The sequence below is a fragment of the Bos mutus genome, chromosome 6 (assembly GCF_027580195.1).
Source record: "Bos mutus isolate GX-2022 chromosome 6, NWIPB_WYAK_1.1, whole genome shotgun sequence".
Lineage (NCBI taxonomy): Eukaryota > Metazoa > Chordata > Mammalia > Artiodactyla > Bovidae > Bos > Bos mutus.
Window position 1 is genome coordinate 116629539 of NC_091622.1, and position 24350 is coordinate 116653888.

Sequence of the window (24350 nt, forward strand, 5' to 3'; positions counted from 1 at the left end):
TCCTGACTGCTGGGTCTCCATTGCTGCACAGGCTCCCTCGAGCTGTGTGTGGGAGCAGGGGCCCCTCTCGAGCTGCGGTGCGTGGCTCCTCAGGGTGGCAGCCTCTCTCATTGCAGAGCATGGGCTCTCAGCCGTGCCCAGGCCTGGCTGCTTCACGGCACGTGGGACCAGGGACGGAACCTGTGGTCCCTGCACTGGCAGGCGGATTCTTAACCCCTGGAGCGGCAGGGATGTCCAGGAGAAAGCATGTCTTGCTCTGGAGCGTGCCGTCTGTAGGTATCTGGTATGTGAGGTTCACGGTGGCGCCGAGTTCACCCACGGCCTTCCTGATCTCTGCCTGCAGGGTCTCCTCGCTGACCGGGGCGTGGAAGTCTCCGACCATCACAGTGGATTCATCTGTGTCTTTTCTGTGCTTGCCTTAAAATCCATTTTATCTGACAGTAACATAGTGATCCTAGCCTTGCTTTTTAATGAGTATTTACGTGGTATAGCTTTGATCCATTCTTTTTTAAACAAATTTAGTTAATTCATTTATTGTCGGCTGTGCTGGGTCTCCGAGGCGATGCTGGGTCTCTCACTGGGGTGGCTTCTCCTGTTGGGGGGCATGGGCTCAGTAGTTGTGACGGGCTTGGGGACCCTGCCGCAGGTGGGCTCTTCCCGGGCCAGGGATCAAACCCATGTCCCCAGCGCTGGCGGGCAGATTCTCAGACACTGGACCCCCAGGGAAGTCCTGTCCACTCTTTTACTCTCACCCTTTCTGTCTCCTTAGGGTGCAGTTGTGTCCATATAAACAGCATGTAGCTGTGTTGGTTTCGTTGTCGTTTTTTAAGAGTGACAGTCTGTGTCCACCACCTGGAACATTTTGTCCATTGTTGTTGAATAAAAATCGCTGACATATTGGTTCTTTCCTTTTCTGTCTTCTTTTGGATTGGCTCTTTACCGCTCATTTTGTCACGCACATTAGTTTAGAAGTTATTCACCGTCTCCTTTTTTTCAGTAGTTTCCCCAGCAATCGCAGTGGGTGATTGTGATTCACTGCTTCACTTATTACAATCTAAAATGAACAATACCGATTTCAATGTGTGTTCATGTGGCCTACCACTTTGTTGTAGAAATCAGTTATTGTTGTCCAGTCGCTCAGTCGTGTCTGACTCTTTGCGACCCCATGAGCCGCAGCACGCCAGGCCTCCCTGTCCATCACCATCTCCTGGAGTTCACTCCAACTCATGTCCATTGAGTCGGTGATGCCATCCAGCCATCTCATCCTCTGTTGCCCCCTTCTCCTCCTGCCCTCAGTCCTTCCCAGCATCAGGGTCTTTTCTGATTTATCAGCTCTTCGCATCAGCCTACGACTACTTTAAACATCTAAAATTATTGGACAATATACAAACCAAAGCTTTTCAGGTGGAGATAAGCACTGCAGAACAGTGGAGAAGGGGGGCAGCAAGACCGGTCCACAGTCGGCTGACCTGCCCCTGGAGGAACGTTCCGTCTGTGGGACAGGGAGGAGGAACCCCAAGACCGCTGGTGTACACTGACTTGAGGAGACAGAGTTCTGAACTTGGGGGCTCACGGGGACCGGAACTTCCAGGGTGGAGCTGTAGAGAGAAGAGGCTCAGCTCTCAGGCTCTGCCCTATGTCCCGTCAGGCCCTCAGCATGTGAACCAAGCGCCCAAGGCCGGGCGCGACCCCGAATAGCCCTCACGGGGCCAGAAAGGGGCTGTGTTTCCAGTGGCCACGGGGCGTTGAGCGGAGCGCTCAGAAAGCTACTGCTTTAGTAATAGGGTCAGACAGGCCCAGACCAAGGAGTTTTCTGAGCTTCCCTGGCGGCTGAGATGGTAAAGAACATGCCTGCAGTGCAAGAGACCTGGGTTCAATCCCCGGATGAGGAATATGCCCTGGAGAAGGGAATGGCAACCCACTCCAGTACTCTTACTGGGAGAATCCCATGGATAGAGGAGCTTGGTAGGCTACTGTCCATGGAGTCACAGAGTCAGACACAACTGAGTGACTAACACACACACAGACACACAAGGAGTGTTCCAAGCCTATCTAGTGAAACTTAAAAGGAAGACCCAAAAGGATCAGATTATTTCCAGGTGACTTAAGTGCATTACAGAACAAAGCTCAAAAACATTAAAAAGAAACAAATCCCAGCGACCCAACATTATAAACAGTACAATATCTGGCATCTAACAAAAGTACCATAAATTAAAGGAGCAGGAACATACAACTCATAATAAAGAAGAAAAAATCAACTGGGAACTGAACCAGAAATAAGACAGATGAGAAGGTAAGACACAAGGGCATTAAAGGTTATACAACTATCTGAAATAGCTGGAAAGCTAGGAGAAAGATGTAAAGGTATTAAGTAGTGATATTAAAAACCCCAGATGAAAGCACATGTCGGTATAAAGAATTGTACGTGAATACTCAGAGCAGCTTTACTTGTAATGGCCAAATGCCGGAAATTACCCAAATGTCTATCATCAAACAAATGCACAAATTGTGGTTTTTCCAAACAATGGAACACTGCTCACCAATAAAAAGAATGCACTATTTAAAAAATTTTTTTTCTTTTCTCTTATTTTTATTCTTAAAAGAATGCGTTATTGATGAGCCCAACAACATAGACAAATCTCAAAGTAATTTTACTAATTTAAAGAAGTCAGACAAAGGGACCTCCCTGGCGGTCAGTGGTTAAGACTATGCTCAGGAGTGCAGGGGGCACAGGGCACAGGGCCACAGGGGGCACAGGGGGTGCAGGGGGCACAGGGGGCACAGGCGGTGCAGGCGTGATCCCTGGTGGGGGAACTAAGATGCCGCATGCTGCATGATGTCGCCAAAAAATAAAACAGACAAAAAGTGGAATATATGGCATGATTCCACTTACATAAAGTTGTAAAAAATGCAAACTAGCAACTGAAAGCAGAGTGGTTGTTCTGGGGGAGAAGCCCGTGAGAGGAGGTGGCGACCGACAAGAGGCTGAGGGTGTTCGGGCGGGGGTGGGGTGGGGTGCTCCCACCTTCAGGAGGTGAAGGCCCCGCAGGTGCATGCTGGCCGTAAAAATAAAAGTTATCTTAGCAGCAAAAATGAGTTTGCTGGAGAATAGCAGAGAATTGCAGTGTGGGACAAAGATGCAATACAAAGGCCAGAGGCGGGTCTAACAAAGGAGAGGCACGTCATTTTCTAGAGAAAAAAGTGGATGTTGGGAGGGGTTGTTCTGAACCAAAGTCCACTGGAGAAAAGTGAGAGTTCAGAGTGGGGGTGGTTTCTGTCTGAGTTGCTGGGGTGGTGACTGCTTGTAGGAGATGCCAGGCACATGTTTCCCTGTGAAATTGAAAGTGAAAGTCGCTCAGTCGTCTGCGCCCCCGTGGGCTGTGTAGAACGGAGAATAGCAGAGAATTGCGGTTTGGGACAAACAGGCACTGCAAAGGCCAGGATACCGGAGCGGGGAGCCTTCCCTTCTCCAGGGGTCTTCCCGACCAGGGATCAACCCAGGTCTCCCGCATTGCAGGTGCTTTCTTTACCATCTGAGCCACCAGGGAAGGCCAAGAATGCTGGAGTGGGCAGCCCTTCCCTTGTCCAGGGGATCTTCCCGACCCAGGAATCCCCTGCATTGTAGACAGATTCTTTACCAGCTGAGCCACCAAGAATACTGGAATGGGTAGCCTATCCCTTCTCCAGCGGGTCTTCCCAACCCAGGTCTCCCACATTGCAGGCGGATTCTTTACCAGCAGAGCCACCAGGGAAACCCAGTTTTCCTGGGGGGACCTGTGATGAATTCTTCCGGTGACTGATTTTGAGTGGTACTGCAGAGAGCGCCCCCTTCTGGCCTCCCGACTCCATTTTAGTGAGGTTTCCCTTTATTAATTTTCCCACCTGTAAGTATATCAAAATCGATCAAATTGTGTATTACAAGTCAACCACACCTGAATGAACGTAAAAAAAAAGTGACAAAATATATTTAATGATGCTTTCACTGTCCTACCAGAAATACAGATCCTTGAAAGGGTATTTTATCCAGAGCACTTTAACCTCATTTACCCCTTCTTGTTGCCCGGTATTTTAATTCTGTTTCCTACTGTTGTTTAGCCGAATCACAGCCTCTTTATACTCACTCCCAGGTTCTCCTCTCACTGTGCCCCCCGCTTAGTTCCAGATCTTCCATTTCGGATCTCTTATCTTAGCCTGAACTACATCCTTCAGAATTTCCTTCCTAAGGACGTTCTGTCTCTGAATGCGTGTCTATTTTGTGTCATTCTTTGTTTAGAACTATACGTAACTTTTCTTAGTAAATACGTACAGGAACGTGCACCCAGCGTAAACACACGGCTGAACTTGCACAGAGTAAACACACTGTCTCTGACACCGGAATCCGGAACGGAGACCCGCCCCCGCCCCGGGATCCCTGCTGCGCCGGCTCCCAGCGCGGGCCTTCTACTGTGCTCCTGAGTCCAGGATGCTTGGATTCTGTTGAGGAGTTTCGCCTCAATGTTCATAAGAACCGTTGGTCTGTGGTTTTCTTGGAGGGTCTCTCTGGCCTTGGTAGGTTGGCTTCATGGAAAGAGTTAGGAACTATTTTATACTCTTCAATTTTGGGGAAAAGTTTGAGAAGGCTTGGTGTTAATGCTTCTTTAAATGTTGCTAGAATTCGCCAGTGAAGCCATCAGACCCAGGGCTTTTTTTGTTGGGAGACTGTTGATCGCTGACGCAATCTCCTCACTTCCCCATTGTTCTAGAAATCTGTGTATTTCATCCAGCCAACCCAACCTGCTGGCGCACAGCTGCTCACGATATTCTCTTTTAATCCTTTTCATTTCTGCTGAATCGGTAGGAATGCCTCCACACTTCGTGTCTGAGTTTAGTAATTTGTGTCTTCTCTCCTTTTTTCTTAGTCCATTTGGTTAATGGTTTCTCAAGTATGTTGCTCTTTTCAAAGCACCAACTTTTTGCCCCATTGATCTCTCTCTATGGTTTTTCTAGTCTCTAGCTCTTTCATTGTATCTGCATCCTAATCTTTCTTTCCTTCTGCTAGGCTTTTTCTTTTTTTTCTTTTTGGCCACAGCACCCAGTTTGTGGGACCTTAGTTCCCCGACCAGGGATTGAGCCCACGTCCTCAGTAGCAAGAGTAGAGTCCGGGACCACCATGGGATGCCCTCCTTCGTGTTAGGTTACTTGTTCCTCTTTTTCTAGTTCCTTAAGTTGTAAAATTAGGCAGTTGGTTTGATCTTTTTCTTTAAACGTAAGTGTTTATAGCGATAATTTCCCTCTCATCACTGCTCTCGCAGCGTCCCGTACATGTTGGTGCGTTTTGTTTTCTTTTCATTCCTCTCCAAGTCATTTCTAAGTTCCCTTGTGATTTCTCCTTTGATCCTCTGATTCTTCAAAGTTCCGCTTTTCCTTCTGTTATTGAGTTCCAGCATCATCCTGCTGTGGTTGGAGAATACACTTTTTATGGCATCTAGCTTTTAGAGATTGGAGAAGGAAATGGCAACCCACTCCAGTGTTCTTGCCTGGAGAATCCCAGGGACGGGGGAGCCTGGTGGGCTGCCATCTATGGGGTCGCATAGAGTTGGACACGACTGAAGCGACTTAGCAGCAGTAGCAGCAGCAGCTTTTAAAGTCTATTGATGGGAATTCCCTGGTGATTCAGCAGCTGGGATTCTATGCTCTTGCTGCTAAGGGCCTGGGTTCAATCTCTGGTTGAGAATTAAAATCTCACAAGCTGTGCAGTGCCTCCCTGCCCCCAAATCTATGAAGACTTAATTAGTGACAATGTTTCTCCTGGAAAGCATCCCACGTGTGCCTGAGAAGGTTGGGTGTCATCAGGTGGGTGTCCTGGACGCGTCCGTTAGACCTGGTCGGCAAGTCCTGTTTCCTGACTTGTCCTCTGGTTGTTCTGTCCCATGCTATGAGTGGGGTGTTCAAGTCTATTGTTACTGGAGAACTGTCTCTTACATTCTTAGTTTTTGCTTCGTGTATTTTCACAGTCTGTCATTAGGTGTGTTAACATGTATATTTTCCATATCTTCCTGCCCTATCAAACCTTTTATTAACATGTGATAATGTTCTTCTTTGTCTACTGTAACCTTTTCTGATGTAAACTCCTTTTTGTCTGGCCATGGTTTAGCCACCCTGGCTCTCTTCTAATTATTATTTGCAGGGAATACCTTTTCTCATCCTTTCGCCTTTGATCTATTTGTGTCTTTGGATTTAAACTGAGCTTCTTTCAGGGATGGACTTTGCTGGTGTCCAGTGGTTAAGAATTTGCCTTGCAAGGCAGGGGATGGGGGCTCGGTCCCTGGTGGGGAACGAAGATCCCACAAGCTGGGGAGCAGTAAGCCTGCCCTCTGTGACTAGAGAGCCACAGATAAGAGTCTCAGCCCTGCAACAAACGAGGACACAGCTCAGAGCTGACACAGCCTAATAAATAAACACGCTTTTTAAAAAGACGCAAATAAAAAAATAGAGCGAGCCTCTTGCAGACAGCATGGAGCTGGATTGTGTGTTTTTACCCTTTGGCTCCGGTTTTCCAAGGCCCAAGGTGAAGATGCTCTCTTCCAGGTAGCATGTGAATCTTCTTCCGCCACTTGCGGGAGCGTCCCTAGTCCAGAGCTATTTTAAAGTAACTTCCCCGCCGACACATTCTTGGTGCTTCCAGCGGTGTGGGTTTTGTTTGTGGCGCCTGTGCTACAGCCACTCTTGCCCCTACAGTGTCAAGACAGTCCAGCCCCAGGCTTGCAGGCGAGCAGAGAGGCCTGCGGGGGACGCACGCTGCGCCCGAGCCGCTCACCCGGGGTGCCCGAAGCCGGGCTCTCACTCCTCTCCGCCCGCTGTTTGCTGGCAGAGCCTCTGCCGCTGGAAGCCAGCCTGCCCTCCCCCTACCTCCAAGCACATACGCCTTCCCCTCCTCCGTTTCTGTGCCCGCTTGCTCACTGGCAACCCCCCTGGGCTCCACCTCCCCACTGGGCTTCCCCTGGCGGGGGCAGGGTGGTGGTGGTGTAAGTGCAGGGGGTCGGTGACAGCCCAGAGTGGGCGCGGTGAGTCTGGGGGCGGATCTCCTCCGGACCGGGGCCAGGGTCCCCAGACGATGCCCGGGGCGGCGCGCACGAGGAGCAGGAGGCAGCCTCCTCCCGGGCCCTGATCAGATGCCCCTGGCCGCGGCCCCACAGTGGAGGGCGCCGAGGCGTTGGGGGCTCTGGGCCATCAAAGCCAGTCGCTCCCAGGGCTTCCTGGACTCACGCACCGGCCACGCTCGCATGGACCACACCTCTCCGCGTCCATCTCCAGCCGGACAGCTGCTGGCAACCCAGGCAACAGGTGTGGGCTCGAGAAAGGACTTGCCTGGTGGTCTAGTGGTTAACAATCCGCTTGCCTACGCAGGGGACACAGGGTCAGCCCCCGGTCTGGGCAGACTGCGCCCGCTGTGGGACCACTGAGCCCGAGCTCAGCAGCAGGAGAAACACTGCAGTGAGAAGCGCCCGCCAGGCAACTAGACAAAGCCCGCCCGCAGACCCACAACAGCCAAAAATAAAGGCATTTTAAAAGAGGAAGGGGGAGAAACTGGACAGGGAGAAGTGATGGGGAGTCGAGGGGCTCAGGAAGTTTGGCCCCCTGGGATATGCAAGAATTCACAGCCGGCTTGCGGAAGACCCAGTGGAGACGGAAGGTCCGTACCTGGGGAGGGGCGGGGGCCGGCGGGGCGCAGGGACCCCGGCGCGGGCGGGGGTGGGGCAGGGACTCAGGACCCGGGCAGCCCTGCGGTGCCGCCCCCGCGGGCCGGTGGCGCGGTCCTCTCGGTACCCACTCGGTCGCAGGGAGGACGCAGACGAGGCCCGAGAGCGAGCGGGGCAGGGACGGTGAGGCTGGACCGCGCCGCGGGGCTCTGGACGAAGGGCGCGGAAACGCGCGCGTCCGGGAAGGCGGCCCGTCGGAGTTTCCGGACGCCCCCTGCCCAGCCCAGCCCTCCCCGGAGCCGAGTGTGGCTACCGGGAGCCCTGCCCCGCCCCTAGGCCAGCGCGCCCGCGTCCGGTCGGGGCCGCAAACGTCCCATCCCGTGCCCGGCCGCCACCCGACCCAAGGCCCGGGGGGTGGGGTGGAGGCCGTCCAGCCCGGCGCTGCCCCCACCAAGGGGGCCCAGCGCTGCCCCGCGCCGCGCGGGCCGCTGGCGGCTCCAGGGCGCACGGCCCGGAGGTCGCCTCCTCCGCATCGGGGCTGCGCCTCGTAAAGATCCGGTGGACGCCAAGTAGGCAGCACCCTTCTCAGAAGGACCGGTGGTTCCCGCGCGCCTCGGGGCGCCCGCGGGGGCCACTCTCGGCTCTTTACCCACGACCTTGTGTGATCTCTCGGGAGCAAAGGGCGCAGAGAGGTCACGCGACCCGTCCCAGGTCACGCAGCCGCCGTGGAGTGTGTCCGGACACGGAGCGCTGGAGGCGACCGGGCAGCCCGATGGTTTCTTACCTGTGCCTCTGGCCTGAAGGTCGGGCACGAGGCTGAGCCGGGGCGAGGGGCGGAGACCGGACGGCCCCCCGGGCCTGGGTCGCTCCCGAAGCCGAGCTCCCCGGAGCAACCCGCCCTGACTGGACCCACTGGCTCACTGGGCGCAGAGGCCGCGCGTTTGCATTTCGCTGTCCCCCAGCCCCGGGCGGGCACCGAGCCCTCTACCTCGGTATCGGTCCAGGGACACCCGGGTCCTCGGGCCGCCGGCGGTGGCTCTGGAGCTGCTGTCCAGGTGCCGCCTCCTCCAAGCAGCCCTCAGGAGCCCACGCCTGTAGGGTAGGGCTGACGGCGCCTGGGTGCGGATCCCGACCGGGACTGCGCGTACCCAGTCCGGAGCCATCACCTCGGTCCCTTTAAGCGAGCGGTCCGCGCGGTCCCGGGGTTTCCATGACGACGACGTTGGATGCGGGGCGGGGGGGGGGTGCTGGGGCGGGGTCGGGGCGCATGCGCGGTGCGCTCCGGACGCAGCGCGTCTTTCTCGAGTCGCCGCGCCGCTGTCGCGGGGTCCCCCAACCGCGGTAAGGGCGGGACGGGGGCTCACTGGACGGAGAACGCGGGAGAGGGAAGGGGTCGCAGAGCCCGGGGGGCGTGGCGGGAGTGGGGGCTCGGGGACGTGGGGAGCCTCCAGACCCAGGGGGCGGGGTTGGGGGGGGTTCGCTCGTCCCAGGGGGCGGGGCCCTGGAGGTGGGCTCACGGGTTCGGGGGGTTCGGGGCGGGTGGGTCGCGCGAAACCGAGCTCGGGGTCGGGGTCCGCCTGCCCAAGGGGCTGACGCCGCTGACTGTCGGCTCCTGCAGGGCGCCCGGGCTCCCTCCGCTCGGCCATGGCCCCTCTGCCGCCGTGCGGACCCCCGAGGTCGCCGCCGCCGCGGCTGCTGCTGCTGCTGCTGCTACTGAGCGCCACGCTGCTGGGCGCCCAGGCCCGCGCCGAGCCCGCCGCCGGGAGCGCCGTCCCCGCTCAGAGTAGGTGCCGCGCGCGCACGCGGAGGGGTCCCCGGGGGCCCTGACCCCACTCGGGCGCGCGGGAGGGGCGTGGCTCGCCTTTGTTCCCCGGTGGTCCGGGCGCCCCCGCGGGCGGGAGGCGGGGGGTACGCGGAGGCCGCTGCCCGGGGTTGGGGGGACCCCGCTGCGAGCGCGCCCTGACCCGGGTCCCCCCACCCCGATCCCCGCACAGGCCGCCCGTGCGTGGACTGCCACGCTTTCGAGTTCATGCAGCGCGCCCTGCAGGACCTGCGCAAGACGGCCTACAGCCTGGACGCTCGGGTGAGCCTCCCGAGGGGTGCAGGGAGAGTGGAGGGTGGAATCGCCCCTTTCCGCTCCTCCCGGTGGCCTCCCTGGCTCCTTTCCCGAGGTCACCGGAAAGGACAGCCTGTCCCAAGCCAGCCTTTCCCAGTGGGCAGAGAGGGTGAGACAGGAGACCGCCCGAGTGGGCTGGAAGGCCAGCTTGGGCCCAGCTGTCTGGGGGCCCCCGCCCCCGGCCTCCTCTGCAGGGTTGGGTGCAGGCCCGGGTGCCCGGAGTCACCCCCCAAGTCTGGAATGAACAGTGCCCCTCCCCTCCACCGTCGCTGGGCCCCAGCTAAGGAAGTTTGTAACAGAAAGGTGTATTTCTGGGAAGGGGAGAAGTAGGAAGAATGGGACACCCTGCCCTGCTCCCTATTCTCCCAGTTCCCAAGGGCTCCCCCAGACCTGGAGTGCCCCCTGGGGATGTGTCTGGAGCCATCAGACGCCCCCGCGGCCAGCCCACCCTGGGGGGCTGGAGGACCTGTCAGGACAGAGGGGCCCCTGAAAGAGAAGCCAGAAGAGTTGTCTAGGTGTGGGGCTCAGGGAGGCTGTGCCCAGGGCAGGAGCAGCAGAGGCAGGGAGAGTGCGGGGAGGTCTGGGGAGCAGCTGAGGGTCCCCTGCAGTCAGTCTGCGGGGCTGGGGCTGGGGGTTGTCCGGACACAGTTGGGTTCAGGCATCAGGAGTCCTGGGAGCTGGCAGGTCTTGGGGGGAAGCTGGGAGCTGGGCGGCCCCCGGGATCGAGTCTCTGGGTGCCGCCTGATGGAGCTCTCACACCCCTCATTGCTTTGCAGACGGAGAGCCTCCTGCTGCAGGCCGAGCGCCGGGCCCTGTGTGCCTGCTGGCCGGCTGGGCACTAAGGACCCACACGAGCACGTGCCCTCACCAATAAAAGCCTGGTCCCCACGCTGGTGTCCTGTTTCCCTGCTCTGGCCACCAGGGCCCACCGTTGTCCCCCGGAGTCCCTGCCTGGGCCTGGGTTTCCCCGCCGGGCAGCTCTCCCACCCTGGCACCAGGCTAGGGGTGTGCACCCGTGGGCACGGTGGCCACCGCCTTCCAGGGTCCTCCCCTGTTCCCTGTCTGCACCTCCTTTTTAGCGTGGAGGGTGCACTTGGCCATGGCCATCTCTGTGCTTGGCGCTGCTATCCCAGGTGGCCTGAGCTGGACACTCCTGGTCCCCTGTCTGGGAGGGCGACCCCAGTCCATGGCCCAGCCTGTCCTATCCTTGGCGTCTGGGTGCACACAGCTGTTCAGATGCTTTGTCCAGGCCCTTCCTTACCCCAGTGGCTTCCCAACCCTTGACCGTGACTTCCCTCCCGTCCTCTTCCCTTCTGCTGGACCCGCCCAGCCTGTGGGTGCTGCTCCAGGTGTCAGAACCACAGGGAACAAACCAGAGTCTTACCTTGGCTTCAAGGGGGGCTGAGCTTGATGTCTGAGGGTGAGGATGCCCATGGGCTGATTTCAGTCAGGCCAGAGCGAGGCCTGGGGGAGGGACAGCTGGAGCCGCAGGCAGCCTCAGTGGCCTTTGGGCCTGGGCGTGGGGGGCAGGGACCGGGGCCACCTGTCCTGGGGCCCCCAAAGGAGCAGAGGGTGGCAGAAACAGGCACCTCCATCAGGGCACTGCCAGAGAGTGGCCACATCCCACGGGTTGGCCTCTGTCATATGGCCATTGCTGGCTGCCAAGGAGCCCAGATTCTCAAACACGAGGATCGCTGAGCCCTTTTTGGGGGGAGCAGGCAGGCACTTCTTAGTGTAGCGTGTCCCAGGAAGTACTCGGGACACATTTAACCTGAAAATCACCGGTTTATCTAAAATCGAAGTTTAACTGGGCCGGGCAGCCCCAAAGCCTGGCTCCAACTGGGGCCCCTGTGAACAGAAAGGAGGGGTCCTCATGGAAAACCTCTGCAGGGGGTGCCCTTTGGGAGGAAGAGACAGGGCGGCAGGGGCCGCAGGCAGAAGGGCTAGGCGGCGGCAGAGCCGTCTGCCCGCAGAGGGCGGCGGGCGGCACGAAGGCCAGGCAGGTGGGCTAGGCGGCGGCAGAGCCGTCTGCCCGCAGAGGGCGGCGGGCGGCACGAAGGCCAGGCAGGTGGGCAGGCTGAAGTCTGAGCTGGACCTTCCTGGCTGCTGGCCGAGGATCGACTCGGGTTGGGGACAGAGTCGGCGTTGTCGGGAGTGAGGGGCCAGGGCTGGGGGACAAGGGTGAGCAGAGAGGCCCAGGAGGCCGTGGGGCAGACAAACCTGGGAAGGCGCTGTGGAGAGAAGGCCCCTGGGGCTTGGGGGTGGGCGCGGGGAGGTGATGCCCCCGAGGAGGGGGCATTCACAGGGCAGGGAGAGAGCAGAGCCCCCGGCGGGGGGCTTTGGGCAGAAGCCAGCCTGTCGCAGGCCCTGGAGGCCGAGCAAGGCCCCAGGTGGGCCCCCTGGGGTGGGCAGCTCTGGCCACGGCAACCTTGGTGGGAGCAGAGTCTGTTGAGGTGGGGAAGGCCCGCTCGGGGGTGGTGCTGGAGAAGCCGCTGGGGCCCCGGGAAGGGTTTAGCCTTGTGTGCAGGCAAGGCCAAGGACATCCTGGCTCTGTCCTGAGCAGTACCGCCGCTTTCTGCTGACTGGACCAAGAGCGTCTTCGTGGCCATGTTGGGGCCACGTGAGCTGGGACGGCGTCGCCTCTGGGGCAGCGCTTGCTGCCCCTGCAGACTGTTCACTCGATCATTCCCACTCGTCTGCCTTCGTCACGTCCGTCCATCCTCCAGCAGTCTGGTCCTTCCCAGCGTGTTCCCCCGGCCTGTGCCCTCTGGCTCCCAACGAGCTGGGCGTTCCCACTGCCCACCTTCATACTTCTCGTTCGGAGGCACTGCTTCTTAGATTCCACACATCTCGCGGTGGCCTGCCTGCAAGTAGCTTCCTAGACAACCGTGTGGTAAATCAGCCGTGTGAAAATTTCTGCGAGCACATTGGCCTCGTGGTCCCCGCCACCCCCGGGCCTTCGCACGTGCTGTCCCTCTCCACGGAGTTCCCACGCGGCCTCCACCTCCCACCTCGCTCTTCAGCCCTCGTCCCAGCTTATTCTCCTTGGTCCCGAAGTCCAGCTGGAGCGCTGCCTCTGTGACTGGAGGCTCCTGCACCCAGCCCCCAGCCCCCAGGCTGTAAAGCATCAGGAGAGCAGAGCTTCGGCGGGAAGGCCGGGTGCTGCGTCACAGACTCCCGGTTAGGAGCAGGCAGCCTGGGTACAGCAGGCGGGTCAGGAGCGTCGCGCCCTCCCTGCCCTCAGGAGCTCTCAGAGCCCAGGGCCCAGCGAGCTGCCTGGCAGGTTCTAAGCAGGGGACCCAGGCCTCCAGCTGGGCGGCTGGTTTCTCTTGCTTCCTCCCTTCACGTTCTCTGGGAAGAGCCCCTCGGGCTGGGCCCTGGCCGCCGGCCCCAAGTCTGCTCCTGGTGTCTTCGCCTCCCAGGCTCCTGGCCCTCCGGCCCACTTCGCCAGCACCCTCGCCACCTCCGCAGCCCTCCCGGGTCCGCCTCTCCCTAGGATCCCGGAGACCCTCTCTGCTCCGGGTCCCCTTCCCCCAGGGTGGGGGTTCTCCCACTCAACGAACAGTCCGGTGCTGGGCCCTCCTCCTCCCCATTCTGGGGTCTGGGCGGGGGTCTCGCTGTGCTCAGAGGACCCCCACTATCCCCGTTGGGGACCCGTGGGGCTCTGGTAGGTGTCAGGCCAGGGTAGTTGGGTCAGTCAAAGTCAAGAGGTAGGGGCGGGAATTTGTGGGGTGGACCTGGGTGAGTGACCCTGGAGGTGCTGGCAAGACTGCTGGACTCCGCCCGCCCCAGGCTCCGGACAGCACCCAGGACCCTGCCCCCAGTCCAGCTGCGTGAGGGGACTCCCCTCCCTGGGCCCCGGACTGAGGCTGGGCGGCAGGGCCTGGGACTGCCCAGCTGCCCGCACCTCTCCCCTCTTCCTTCTCCCCAACTCGCAGCCCCTTGAAGTTGAGAACCCGGGCAGGCCTCCTTGGGGGCCAGCCTTGTCCCTCCCCACCTCGTCCAGGCGCTCTCCCTTCCCAGCCAGGGGCTGGACCACTGCCTCAAGGCGCCGTGGCCTTTCCCAGCCTTGTGTAGGCTGGAGGGTGAGCTCAACCCACTAAGGCAGGAGGGCGCCCTACAAGGTCAGGCTGAGTGGGGGCCCAGGCCCTCCTCCTTCTCTGGGCCTGGAGGGGCAGGGCTGGTTATGGAACCGGGAGAGACCTGGCAGCTCAGTTGGTAAAGAATCCGCCTGCAGTGCAGGAGACCCGGGTTCCATCCCTGGGTCGGGACGATCGCCTGGAGAAGAGCATGGCAGACACTCCAGTATTCTTGGGCTTTCCCTGGTGGCTCAGACAGTAAAGAATCCACCTGCAGTGCAGGAGACCCGGGTTCCATCCCTGGGTCAGGAAGATCTCCTGGAGAAGGGCATGGTGAACACTACAGTATTCTTGCCTGGACAATCTCATGGACAGAGGAGCCTGGGGGGCTACAAGGGTGGGACATGACTGAGCGACTGACAACGGCCAGCAGAGGCCACGGGCCTGTAGGGACCCCTGCAGACCCGGATCTAGGGGCGGGTGTCAGGACGCTGCCCCGGCGCTCCCACGCCCGCCCCTCTTCCTTCCTGGACTCCTTGCACGCTGTCCTCTGGCTGCGACCTTCCTCCTGCCGTGGAGCCGGCCATCCTCAGGATGCCTGAGAGCCCGGCGGGCGGCGCGGGGCAGCCCCGGGCGGCGTGTGGAGGGCTCTCTGAACGGCCGGATGAGGGCCCCTGACATTGTCAGTGATCCCACCCGGCTCTCCTGGAAAGTCACAGGCGGACCCCGGGCAAATCCTGACACACGAAACACAGCGAGTGCGTGACGCCCCAGCTCTGCTGCCCCTCCAGCTACGACCCAGCGCTTTGGGCCCCGGGTCCTCCCTTTTCTCACGCCCCCTGGGTCCCTCAGGGCGACCCCGCGAGGGGCGGTCCCTTTCCTGGCCTCTGGGTGACCGCCGCCGCCTCACTGGGCCCCAGCGGCCCGAGGGTCCTCAGGCCTGGAGCCCGAGGCTTGCTCTCCACTCTCGCGGGTGTGAGCTCCGCTCCAGGCCGGCCCGCGGGGTCACTTGTGGGGAACTGGGGCGACGCGGGGAAGGGGGTGCGGGGATGCCGGGGGGCTGGGCTCGTCAGGCTCTGGGGGCGGGCCTGGGACTCCCGCCCTTCCCCTTCCACTTGCCCCCCTCGCCTCCTGCCCGCGGCGTCGGCGCGAGGGGCTCGCGGGGGCCCGGGGCGCGCGCCCCGAGCGCCCTCCCTGCACCTGCACCGAGATCGCGGGGCGCATGCGCGGGCCGCGGAGGGCGGGGGCCGAGCCGGGAGGGGTCCTGCGGGCCCCGCGCCCCCGCGCCGGCGCTGGGGATCCGGCATCCGAGCGCGGGGACCCGCTAGGCTGCGGGCGGCGTAGGCATCGGACCCCGCTCTGATCGCGTCCCCGCGCCGCCAGCCCGTGCGGCCCCGGGCGCAGGTTCCCAGGGGGCGCCGGGCGGGGCAAGCCGGGGCGCCCCCTCCCCAGGATCTCGGTCAACCGCCGCGTTCAGACAAAGGGGCGGGAGACGGAGACAGACGCTTCCGTGACAGCGCCCGGTGGCCGAGGAGAAGGAGCAGGAGGACGAGGCGGTGCGGGGTCCGGTGGCGCGGCCCCAGGTCCGAGCGCTCACCGGCGGCGCGCGCGGGGGCGCAGGGCCCTGGCGGGAGGCGCCCGGCCGGGAGTCCCACGGAGCGCCCGTTCCGGGCCGGGACCCCGGCCGCGACCCCCGGCCTCACGCTCGCTCGTCCCCTGCCGGCTTCGCGGGGACTCGACCGCTCCGTCGCGCCCCGGGGACGCCCGCGCCGCCCCCGGCCGGCCGCGGTGCAGCGCCCGAGTGTGCCATCGGGCGGGCGCGGGGGCGGCGTCTGCTCCCACCCTCGAGATCACATGGTGACCCTCGGCAGCCAATGCAGTGGACGCTAGGACCCTGCGGGACCCCGGGCGCCGCGACTGCACCGGCGCCGCTGCATTATAAATACTTCTCCAAAATGCGGCGCAGCTCCCTGCGCGCGCCCCGGCCGCCCGCCGCCTCCGCCCCGCGCTCCTGAGCCGCCGCCGCTGCCGCCGCCGCCGCCGCCGCGGGTCCGAGGGCGCCGCGCCCTTGCCCTGGGCCCGCCGCCCGGCCCGCGTCCCTGCGCTGCGCCGCCCGGCCGGGTGCATGCATTGTGGGCCTCCCGACATGGTCTGCGAGACGAAGATCGTGGCCGCCGAGGACCATGAGGCGCTGCCGGGGGCCCAGAAGGACGCGCTGCTCGCCGCCGCCGGCGCCATGTGGCCCCCGCTGCCCGCTGCCCCCGGGCCGGCCGCCGCCCCCGCCGCTCCCCCGCCCGCGCCGGGCCCCCAGGCTCTCGGCGGCGCCGGGGGCGCGGAGCCGCCCGAGGGGCGCGGCGTGTACATCCGCGAGTTCCGCGCGGCGGAGCAGGAGGCGGCGCGCCGCATCTTCTACGACGGCATCATGGAGCGCATCCCCAACACGGCCTTCCGCGGCCTGCGGCAGCACCCGCGCGCGCAGCTGCTCTACGCCCTGCTGGCCGGTCAGTGCGCGGGGACCCGGCGGGGCGGCGGGGTCGGGGCCGCGGGGTGCACCCCGGCCTGCCGCAGTCTGCGCCCGCCCGGCCCTCTGGGGACCCGCACGGGGCTCTCTCCGGCCCTCTTGTCCCCCGCCCCCCCGTCCCCCCCAACCTCGGCCCCGGGCCTCTGCCCGGGAAGGAGGCGGACCGCTGCCTTCCCCTTGGACGCGCACGTTCTGCGGCGGCCCCGGGGCGAGGTGGCCCCCGGCGCTGGGGCCGGTCCGGGCTCCGGGCCAAGGCACGCTGGGCGGGGGCGTGGGAACCGGTGTGGGCCGGGTGCAGGGGCTGCGGGCGGGGAGGACTGGGGTCTCCACCCGCGTCCCCTCCCCGGTCATCCCGGGTGGGGGCGGGGGAGCAGCAGGTAGCGCCCGCCGCCGAGGCCCCGCGCCCGGCGCGTGTAACTATATATAATCCACCCGGCGGGGGAGGTTGCCTCGCCGGCTCCAAGTGCTAATTTATGAGGGGCAGGCAGCCAGCTCCCCGGGGTGCCGGGCGGAGGGAGCGCGCCGAGGAAGCGGGGCGAGAGGCGGTGGGCCTGAAGCGGGCGCCCCCATGGGGGCCTTTGAGCCTTGGCCCCTTGAGGCCTTGCAGCGGGAGGGCGATTCTCCCCATTTCGTAGATGTGGAGCTTGAGGCTGGGCGGGTGGGACTTCCCAAGGTCACGCAGCAGAGGCCTTTCACTGCAGGCACGTCTGCCTCCGAGCGCTGGAGGCCCGGTTCGGCCTTCCTCCCTGGCCCCTGCCCTCACGACGCCCAGAGGCCGGCCCTGAGGGTTCTTGGCTGGGGTGGGGCCCCCCAAGTTCCCAAGAGAGGGACGGTGCCTGGCCTGCCGGCTCTTTGACTCCCCCCAGCCTCATGTAGGCCAGGATATGGACCCAGCTAAGGGTCTGGGGTGATGGGCAGGGCTCCCCGCCTCCGTAGTCATGCCCTGATCTGTGCCTGCCAGTGGTTGAGGGCAGTCTGCCAGGGGCCGCTGCTGTGCTCAGGACGCTTGGAAGTCCTGATGTCAGGGGTGACAGCATCGCGTCCTCATGGATGAGAAGTTTGCCAACAGGGCCAAGTGGGGGCGGCAGCTGCGATGGTCTTTGCTCTTCCAGAGAAAACGGGCCGGGCTGTGCGCTTGGGGTCTTCTCTGCCCATGGCCCCGGTGGTTATCGACCAGGGGCCAGTGCGGTGCGGGACTCGGGTGGCCCGCAGGCCCCGCCCCAGAGGGCACTCAGCGCGCCCTCTCCCCGCAGCGCTCTGCTTCGCCCTGACGCGCTCGCTGCTGCTGACCTGCCTGGTGCCCGCAGGGCTGCTGGCCCTGCGCTACTACTACAGCCGGAAGGTGGTCCTCGCCTACCTGGACTGCGCGCTGCACACGGACATGGCCGACATCGAGCAGTACTACATGAAGCCCCCCGGTGAGGCTCCGGGCCCCGCCCCTGCCCCCGCCCCCCAGCCCTTCCTCCCCGCAGAGCCGCCCCTGCCCCAGCAGCCTCGGGTGGGCACCGGAAGGCCTGGGCCGGGCGCAGCGTGAACTGAGCCTCCTAGGAAGGAGGGCGCTGGCCGAGGGGTGGGGTGCCGCAGGCTGGCAGGGCCGGGCTGGCAGGACTGGGTCCTCCTCCCAGAGCGTCCCCGGCTTCCGTCCTGTGTCCTCTGAGGGCCTGGCGCTGCTGGCCCAAGCTGGCCCTGGGCCACGCTGACCCGCCCTGCTGCTCGGGCTGCTGCTGCCCGTTGCCTGGTGCCCGTCTCACCCCCCCAGGGGCCCATTCGGTGCGTCTCGTGGGTCCTGGGCTGGCCTGGAATGCTGGGGCCCTGAGTGGCAGGACAGGGGACCCCACGGTGGGGGGACGAGAACCCTAGGAGAACGGGGGTCTCATGTCACGGCTTCCACTTCTGGTCCCTGGGCCACTTATTAATCCCAGGGTCTCGCCCCGGCCCTGGTTTTCTGTAGATGGAGGGGCTGGCACCTGCTCTGGAGCCATCTCCTCTAGGGAGTTTATGCTTCAGGCTGGCCTGGGGGCAGGGGCAGGCTTTTCTGTGTGCCCAGAGTTGGGATGTGAGGGTACCCCAGGTGCAGGAAGGTCTGTGTGGAGAGGGGCCTGAATGGCTGGTGAGGGTCTAGTAGGACCCTGGCGGGCGGCAAGGAAGGGCAGCTGGGCAGGGGAAGCAAGGCTCCCGGGGCAGGGCTGAGCTGTCCGGCGTGACCAGCTCCGGGCCATGGCGGCTGGTCCTTCTCAGCCCTGAAGCCACCTGGCAGGCCTTGGGCACCCTCGGTTCTGCGTGACCCTCTTCCAAGCCCAAACAAAGCATCTTATCAGCGTCCTGGAGCTTCAGCCCAGGTCTGCCTTGCACCAAAGCCTGGAATGGCCCCCCGTCTCTGGGGCGCAGTCCCCCTGGATGTGAGATCAGATGGGCTGAGACAGCTAGGGGGTCTGCAGGAAGACCCCACGGGGGCGGGGAGGCTGAGCGGCGGCTGACGGGCTGCACTGGGGCTTGTGGGGGCTGCCTCTGCTCTGGGGAAACTGAGCCTGTGCTGACCTCTGACCCGGTCTGGGTGGGTGGGGAGAGCCCGCCCCCTGGCCAGTGGGCAGGTCAGTGGGTGGGGGGTGGTCATGCCTGAGCTCTGGCTGGGTGCCCGGGCTCAGTCTTGGGGTTCGGCGGTGAGGATACCTCCACAGAGGTGACAGGCCGGCGTGGCAGGGGGGTGGGGCATGCTGGGGAAGCAGGCAGGGGGGACCCAGCGGACAGGAGATGAGTGTCTTCCTGGTGGGGTCACATGAAGGTGCTTTAGGGGGAGGTTAGGCCTCCCATGGGGAGAATGTGGCAGTGGGGGCTGGTGTGGCTGTGGGCAGGGTGGGCACAGGCCAGGCTCCCTGGATGGGCACCATGCTGGTCTAGCCTCCTGGAGCCCCTGGGCCTCGGGTCACCGGAGGAGACAGCTCTCCCCTCCAGGCTTTGTCCCTCTGACCCTCCTGCGCCTCTCGGTTCCCCAGAGGTCTCCCCATGCCCCCTCCTGCCCTGCACCGGGCTGCGATGGGTCTGGGTCTGGGCCTGGGGGGGGCGTGGCTGGCCTGACCACAGGGCTCGCTGCACAGCCTCGGGCCCAGGGGCAGGGTGGCTCCAGGGCTGCTGCGGGCGGCAGGCAGGTGGGGCCCGGTGCTCGGCCCAGAGGGGCCCTGCGGGCTGGCCGGCAGGCGGTGGTGCCCGTGGCCCTGACCTCCTCCCTGTTCCCCGCAGGCTCCTGCTTCTGGGTGGCCGTGCTGGACGGCAACGTGGTGGGCATCGTGGCGGCGCGGGCGCACGCGGCGGACAACACGGTGGAGCTGCTGCGCATGTCCGTGGACTCGCGCTTCCGCGGCAGGGGCATCGCCAAGGCTCTCGGCCGCAAGGTGCTGGAGTTCGCCCTGGCGCACGACTACTCCGCGGTGGTGCTGGGCACCACGGCCGTCAAGGCGGCCGCCCACAAGCTCTACGAGTCGCTGGGCTTCAGACACATGGGCTCAAGCGACCGCCACGTGATGCCCGGCATGACCCTCTCGCTGGCCGAGCGCCTCTTCTTCCAGGTCCGCTACCACCGCTACCGCCTGCAGCTGCGTGAGGAGTGACCGCCGCCGTCCGCCCTCCACCCCGCCCACCCGCCCGCCTGTGCCCGCCCCGCCCGCCGCCCGGGCCGCTTTCAGACGCTCACCTTGGTGTGTGTGTTGGGCTCCTCCCTTTTCGACACCACACGGTTCCTTGGCCGGTTCCTGGGGGATGCCGGGCCGGTGTGCATCGGTGACGCGCGGGAAGGTGGGTGGTCCCTCCAGCCACGCCCCCTGCCCGCCCTGGGTCGGGCCACGCCCTGAAGAGTGACAGCGTGGGCCGCCGCGAGCCCACGCAGCTGCTGGCCCCGGCCGGAGCAGCCCCATCCCGCTTAGCCCCGAGGTGGCCAGGGGCCCCGCCTTGCCCACCAAGCACAGAGCCTCTGGGGTGAGGCCCCCGGCGCCCAGCAGACCCCGGGCCGGCAGTGGGGCGGGGCTCGGCCGTCCGCCCCCAGTGGGCGTGGCCTGCTGCGCCCCGGGCCCGGGCTGCCCACGGCCGCTTTGCTCCGTGCATGCCGAGGATGTGGCCTGGCTGCAGCATGCCGCATGCCCGCAGCCCCCTGCCCCCGCCCTGCCCAGACTGGACCTAGACTGGTGAGCGCCCCGGCCCGTGCCCCGCTCTCTGGAGCCCTGCTGTCCACCTCGCCCCTCGCTTCCCCTAGTCCAGCTCTGCTTCGACGTTGATCACCCCCTCTTTCCTTTCCGTACCTGCCCCTCCTCCGCCCGGACTTTGCTGATTGGCGTCGTCATCCAGGTGTGGTTCCCATAGCGACGTGTGGTCCAGCCGCGGTCAGGGCCCTCCAGGAGGGCAAGGTGGAGGCGGCCGTGGGGGCCCCCGCTCCCCCAGGGCCAGCTTGATCGGGCGTGGTGGCTGCTCCCGGACCTCCCTGGGAACTTTCTGCCCCACAGCGGCCGGGCTCTGTCCTGTGAATCTTGACCAACCCAGGCTGACGCCCGCACCACCAAGCCCGTAGCTTCTCCCAGCCTGAAGCCGACCTATTTTTTAATAAGTTATTTAGACAGAATAGCACTCTGCATGACTTTAACTCTTGGGACAAAACGGTAGTTGATACCTACACACGCACACACACACACACCTGTGTGGTCTAGAATCTGCACTACTTCCGGCCCAGTTTGGTAGGGGTGGGTGCCGGGGGATGGAGGGTTGGTTTGGAGTCTGGAGGGACACCCTGACTGAACGTCGTTTCTGCCCGGAGGGCACTCCTGGGCGGGTGCAGGCAGGAGAAGCTTGTCAGCAGCGTCCAATGTAGGAGCGGGGCGCCTTCCAAGTGCCCACTCGCTGCCCCAGGTCACAGGCAGGGGCTTTTGGGAGTGGGTGGGCCAGAGTCGGGGAGGAAGGTGGTGGCTGGAGGGGCATAGAGGCCCGCAGAGGCCCCTCGCTTTGCGGGGGGCGTGGCAGGCCGCGTGGGCCACTGGACCTGGGCGCCACGTGCAGGGCCCTGGAGGGCGCGTCGTCAGAGGCGCTTTGAGTTGGCCACGCCTGGCCACCCGAGGGGCCCTGGGTACTGAGCAGCTGAGATAACCTGCGGAACATTGTACAGACCCCGCGCTGCCCTGTACATTCTCCCTGGTGGCGCCCGGCCCCCGTCGGGGGTGGGAGTTTTGTAGACTGTACAGAAATCGGCCCCCTATTTTCTTGCAGCTCTCAGATTTTGTTAATCTGGATAATACAGACAGACGTAAAGTGTTTTAGCAAAATGGAAAACAAAGCTGTGCCTTTTTCCTCTTTCTGTTTGGTGTCGGTTCGGGGTGGCCTTAGGTGGCGAGGGGTGCGGCGGGGCTGCGGCCAGCCTGGGGCCTGGCGGGTTGTGTTCTTGTCTGGTGGTGGCTCTGGGATGCTGCGGCTTCCTCCGGCCCTGTGCCTGTGGGGCCCGTCCCCGGCGGGGGTGCGGGGGCAGAGGGCCCTCGGCATCTGTTGGTGTGGACTGGAGCGCCTGAAGGGGGTCCTCCTGGCAGGGGTGTGGCCCCTCCTGTCCCCTGATGTCTGTTCCTGCTGCGTGGCCCCTGCCCCACCCCTGCAGATGGGCCAGGGGGTGCTGGGCACAGGCTGGGCCCTCATCATCCCCTCGTGCCCTTTGTTGCTGCCAGGATGGACACCAGGAGGGGTGTGGCAGGGTGGCCACGTGTCCGCAATGCTCTTGTCCAGCCGCCGCCCGGCCCTGAGGTGGGCAGAGGTGCCTGTGTGCCCCAGGCTGGGTGTGTGCTGAGCCCGGGTTGAGACCCCTGCCTGGCCAGCGTGTGGCCTGGGCTCCTGGGGGCAGGTCTCCCAGCTTCCCCCCAGCCTGGGAGCTACCTGCTCCACAAACATGCACTACGCTGTGAGTTTTATACCTTTGTAGAAATCCTGATGTCACTTCTACCTCTGTGAAGCGTCCCCCCCGCGCTCCTGCCTGGGGGTGTGTCTGGGCAGCTTCTCTGTGTTGGGCAGTCCTGGGCCCCTCCTGGCCCTGCCGGCTCCCGGGCCTCCCTGGGCTGGAAGGCCAGCCCTGGGCCTGGCACCGTGCTCAGGGGTCCGGCTTCCAGGCAGCAGAAGCGGGAGGTGGAGCCTGAGCACGTCTTTGTTAGACGGACCTGAAGCGCTGGCCCGATGGGCCCATCCGGGTCCCGGGACCTGGAGCGGCTGAGGCTCCAGCACTGCTGTACGGCCCAGCGTCCTGGCCCGTGGCTGGCAGGCCTTGCCCGGGTAAAGGCTCTTCAGGCAGCTGGTCCCGAGGGTGGGCGGCCAGGGCGGGTGGGGGCGTGTGTCGGGCCAGCCGGGTGGTCTGGCCCACGCAGGGCCGTGGTGGTGCCCCCCGGGTCCCTCCGTCTGTGTCAGGCTGGCCTCCCCCTGCTGGCCCAGGGCGGGGTTGGGGGCGGACGGATGAGGGGCTTGGACGGGGAGGCCGCGTGGTCCCGGGGCCCCCATCCTGCTCTGGGGGTCCTTTCTCAGAGACGGTCCCTGGGGTGGGGGCTCCTTCCCGTGTCTAGCAAGGGCTTGGAGGTTCTCTGGGCCCCCGGGCCTGGTTCTGACGTCCGGGGCGTGCTGGAAGTGTGGGTGCAGTTGGGGGCTGTCGGCGTCGGGGCTGCTGGACGGCGGCCCTGGGCCTCCCTGGCGCGTGCCGTGTCGCCTCTGCTTTCGCGTCTGTCCGGAGCCACTGCTGTGCGTCATTCCAGCCCCTGAACCTGAGCTGGGGCCCTGGGGCCTTTTTGGAGTTGAGTTCTGGGCCGAGCACGGGCAGACCCTGGGCTGTATTTGCTCGGGGTGCGGACGACAGGCTCTGGCGGCGGCGTGAGGCCCGCTGCCTGCTGGCGTGGGATGCGGTGTTTTAACAGCAATAATCAGCCACTTCAGAGAAGGGGTGTGCCTGCGTGTGCGTGTGTGCCTGTGGGTAGGTGCACACACGTGTGCCTCTGTGTGTGTGCACGTGTGCAGGGGGAGAGCCTGGTGTCTGAGGGCTCTGGGGGGCCAGGGGTGCTTGGCCGGGGCGGGCTGGCCCCGAGGCCTCGTCTGCTCTCTTCCGGCCCAGCCAGCCTGGGTCCCAGCCCTCCTTCCTCCCAGGCTGAGGCTGCTGCACAGGCCCGCATACAGCGGGGGTGCCCGGGGTGAGCTTTTGCCCAGGGCGCTGGCACTGTGGGGAGGGTGGCCAGGGCAGGGACGCTCGGGGACACTCTGCAGGCTGGTGGAGGTCAGATCTGGGGACGAGGCCCAGGCGGGCTGCTGTCGCTTGCTGAGTCCGCTGTCAGTGTGGCGTTCGGGAGGGCCCCAGGGGGCACCGAGTTCCGGGGGCGCAGGCTGCCGGGCGGGGGGTCCCTGTGAGCCGCGGGAGGGGCCGCAGCCACAGCCCTGCACTTGCCCGGCCCCTGATGCTGCTGTTTTTCAATAAAACCCGAGCTGATGGAACCATGCTCCATGCTTTCTTGCCGCGTCCTCTGTGTAACCCTGGGCCCGGAAGGGCTCCTCCCTGAGGTGCTGGGCTTCCCCCCGACCCTGGGGCGGGGGTCAGTGGTGGGGCAACCCATGGGCAGGGGAGGCCCCCGCTCCTGTGTCTGTGGCCCCGACCTGGCTGCCCTGCCAGCTTGCCGTCTGCCTGCCTGTCTGACGCTCCTTGGAGCCGTGGGCTCACGGGATGGGGTGAGGGGTGGGGCTGGGTGGGACCCCAGGTCCTGTAAGGAGGGGCTGTGGTGGGGGTTGGGGTGTCAGCCAGGGACGGGGACACTGAGACCCCGGGGGGAGGCGCCCAGCATGCCCCGGGGCTGCTGAAGCCCACCAGTGTGACGGCCCCCACGGCGGGCCCTTCCTGCCGGGGCCACCTTCCGGGTGGGGGCGCACCCCCTCCGCCCTTGGGGCGTCCAGTGCGCCCCCTTCTCTGAGTC

At 64.1% G+C, this 24350-nt stretch overlaps 2 protein-coding genes across 5 annotated transcripts in view; both read left to right on the top strand.

Moving 5' to 3' along the window:
• NICOL1 (NELL2 interacting cell ontogeny regulator 1) overlaps positions 1-10683 on the top strand; it is a 21656-nt gene extending 10973 nt beyond the window's left edge. For 2 of the 4 annotated variants that reach the window (XM_070372888.1, XM_070372889.1), the window contains exons 2-4: positions 9298-9462; positions 9674-9762; positions 10572-10683. In XM_070372888.1, coding sequence (XP_070228989.1) covers positions 9324-9462; positions 9674-9762; positions 10572-10637 — 294 coding nt within the window. In that variant the 5' untranslated portion in view covers positions 9298-9323 and the 3' untranslated portion in view covers positions 10638-10683. Of the gene's footprint in view, positions 1-7006; positions 7673-8936; positions 9021-9297; positions 9463-9673; positions 9763-10571 lie in introns of those variants that run through there. The other 2 variants (XM_070372887.1, XM_070372886.1) reach the window with 2 other exon arrangements.
• A 4405-nt stretch (positions 10684-15088) lies between these two features.
• On the top strand, positions 15089-23882 carry NAT8L (N-acetyltransferase 8 like). The gene is made up of 3 exons (XM_070372890.1): positions 15089-16375; positions 17649-17813; positions 19633-23882. Exons 1-3 carry the CDS (start codon positions 16000-16002, stop codon positions 19998-20000), a joined length of 909 nt encoding a protein of 302 aa, XP_070228991.1. The 5' UTR covers positions 15089-15999; the 3' UTR covers positions 20001-23882.
• The last annotated feature ends 468 nt before the right edge of the window (positions 23883-24350 follow it).

Excerpts from the sequence above, each read along its gene's own strand:
- NAT8L (XM_070372890.1), top strand. The coding sequence starts at position 16,000 with ATGCATTGTGGGCCTCCCGACATGGTCTGCGAGACGAAGATCGTGGCC. Across the intron at positions 16,376-17,648 it reads GCTCTACGCCCTGCTGGCCG|CGCTCTGCTTCGCCCTGACG; the intron begins GTCAGTGCGCGG and ends CTCTCCCCGCAG. Across the intron at positions 17,814-19,632 it reads GTACTACATGAAGCCCCCCG|GCTCCTGCTTCTGGGTGGCC; the intron begins GTGAGGCTCCGG and ends TGTTCCCCGCAG.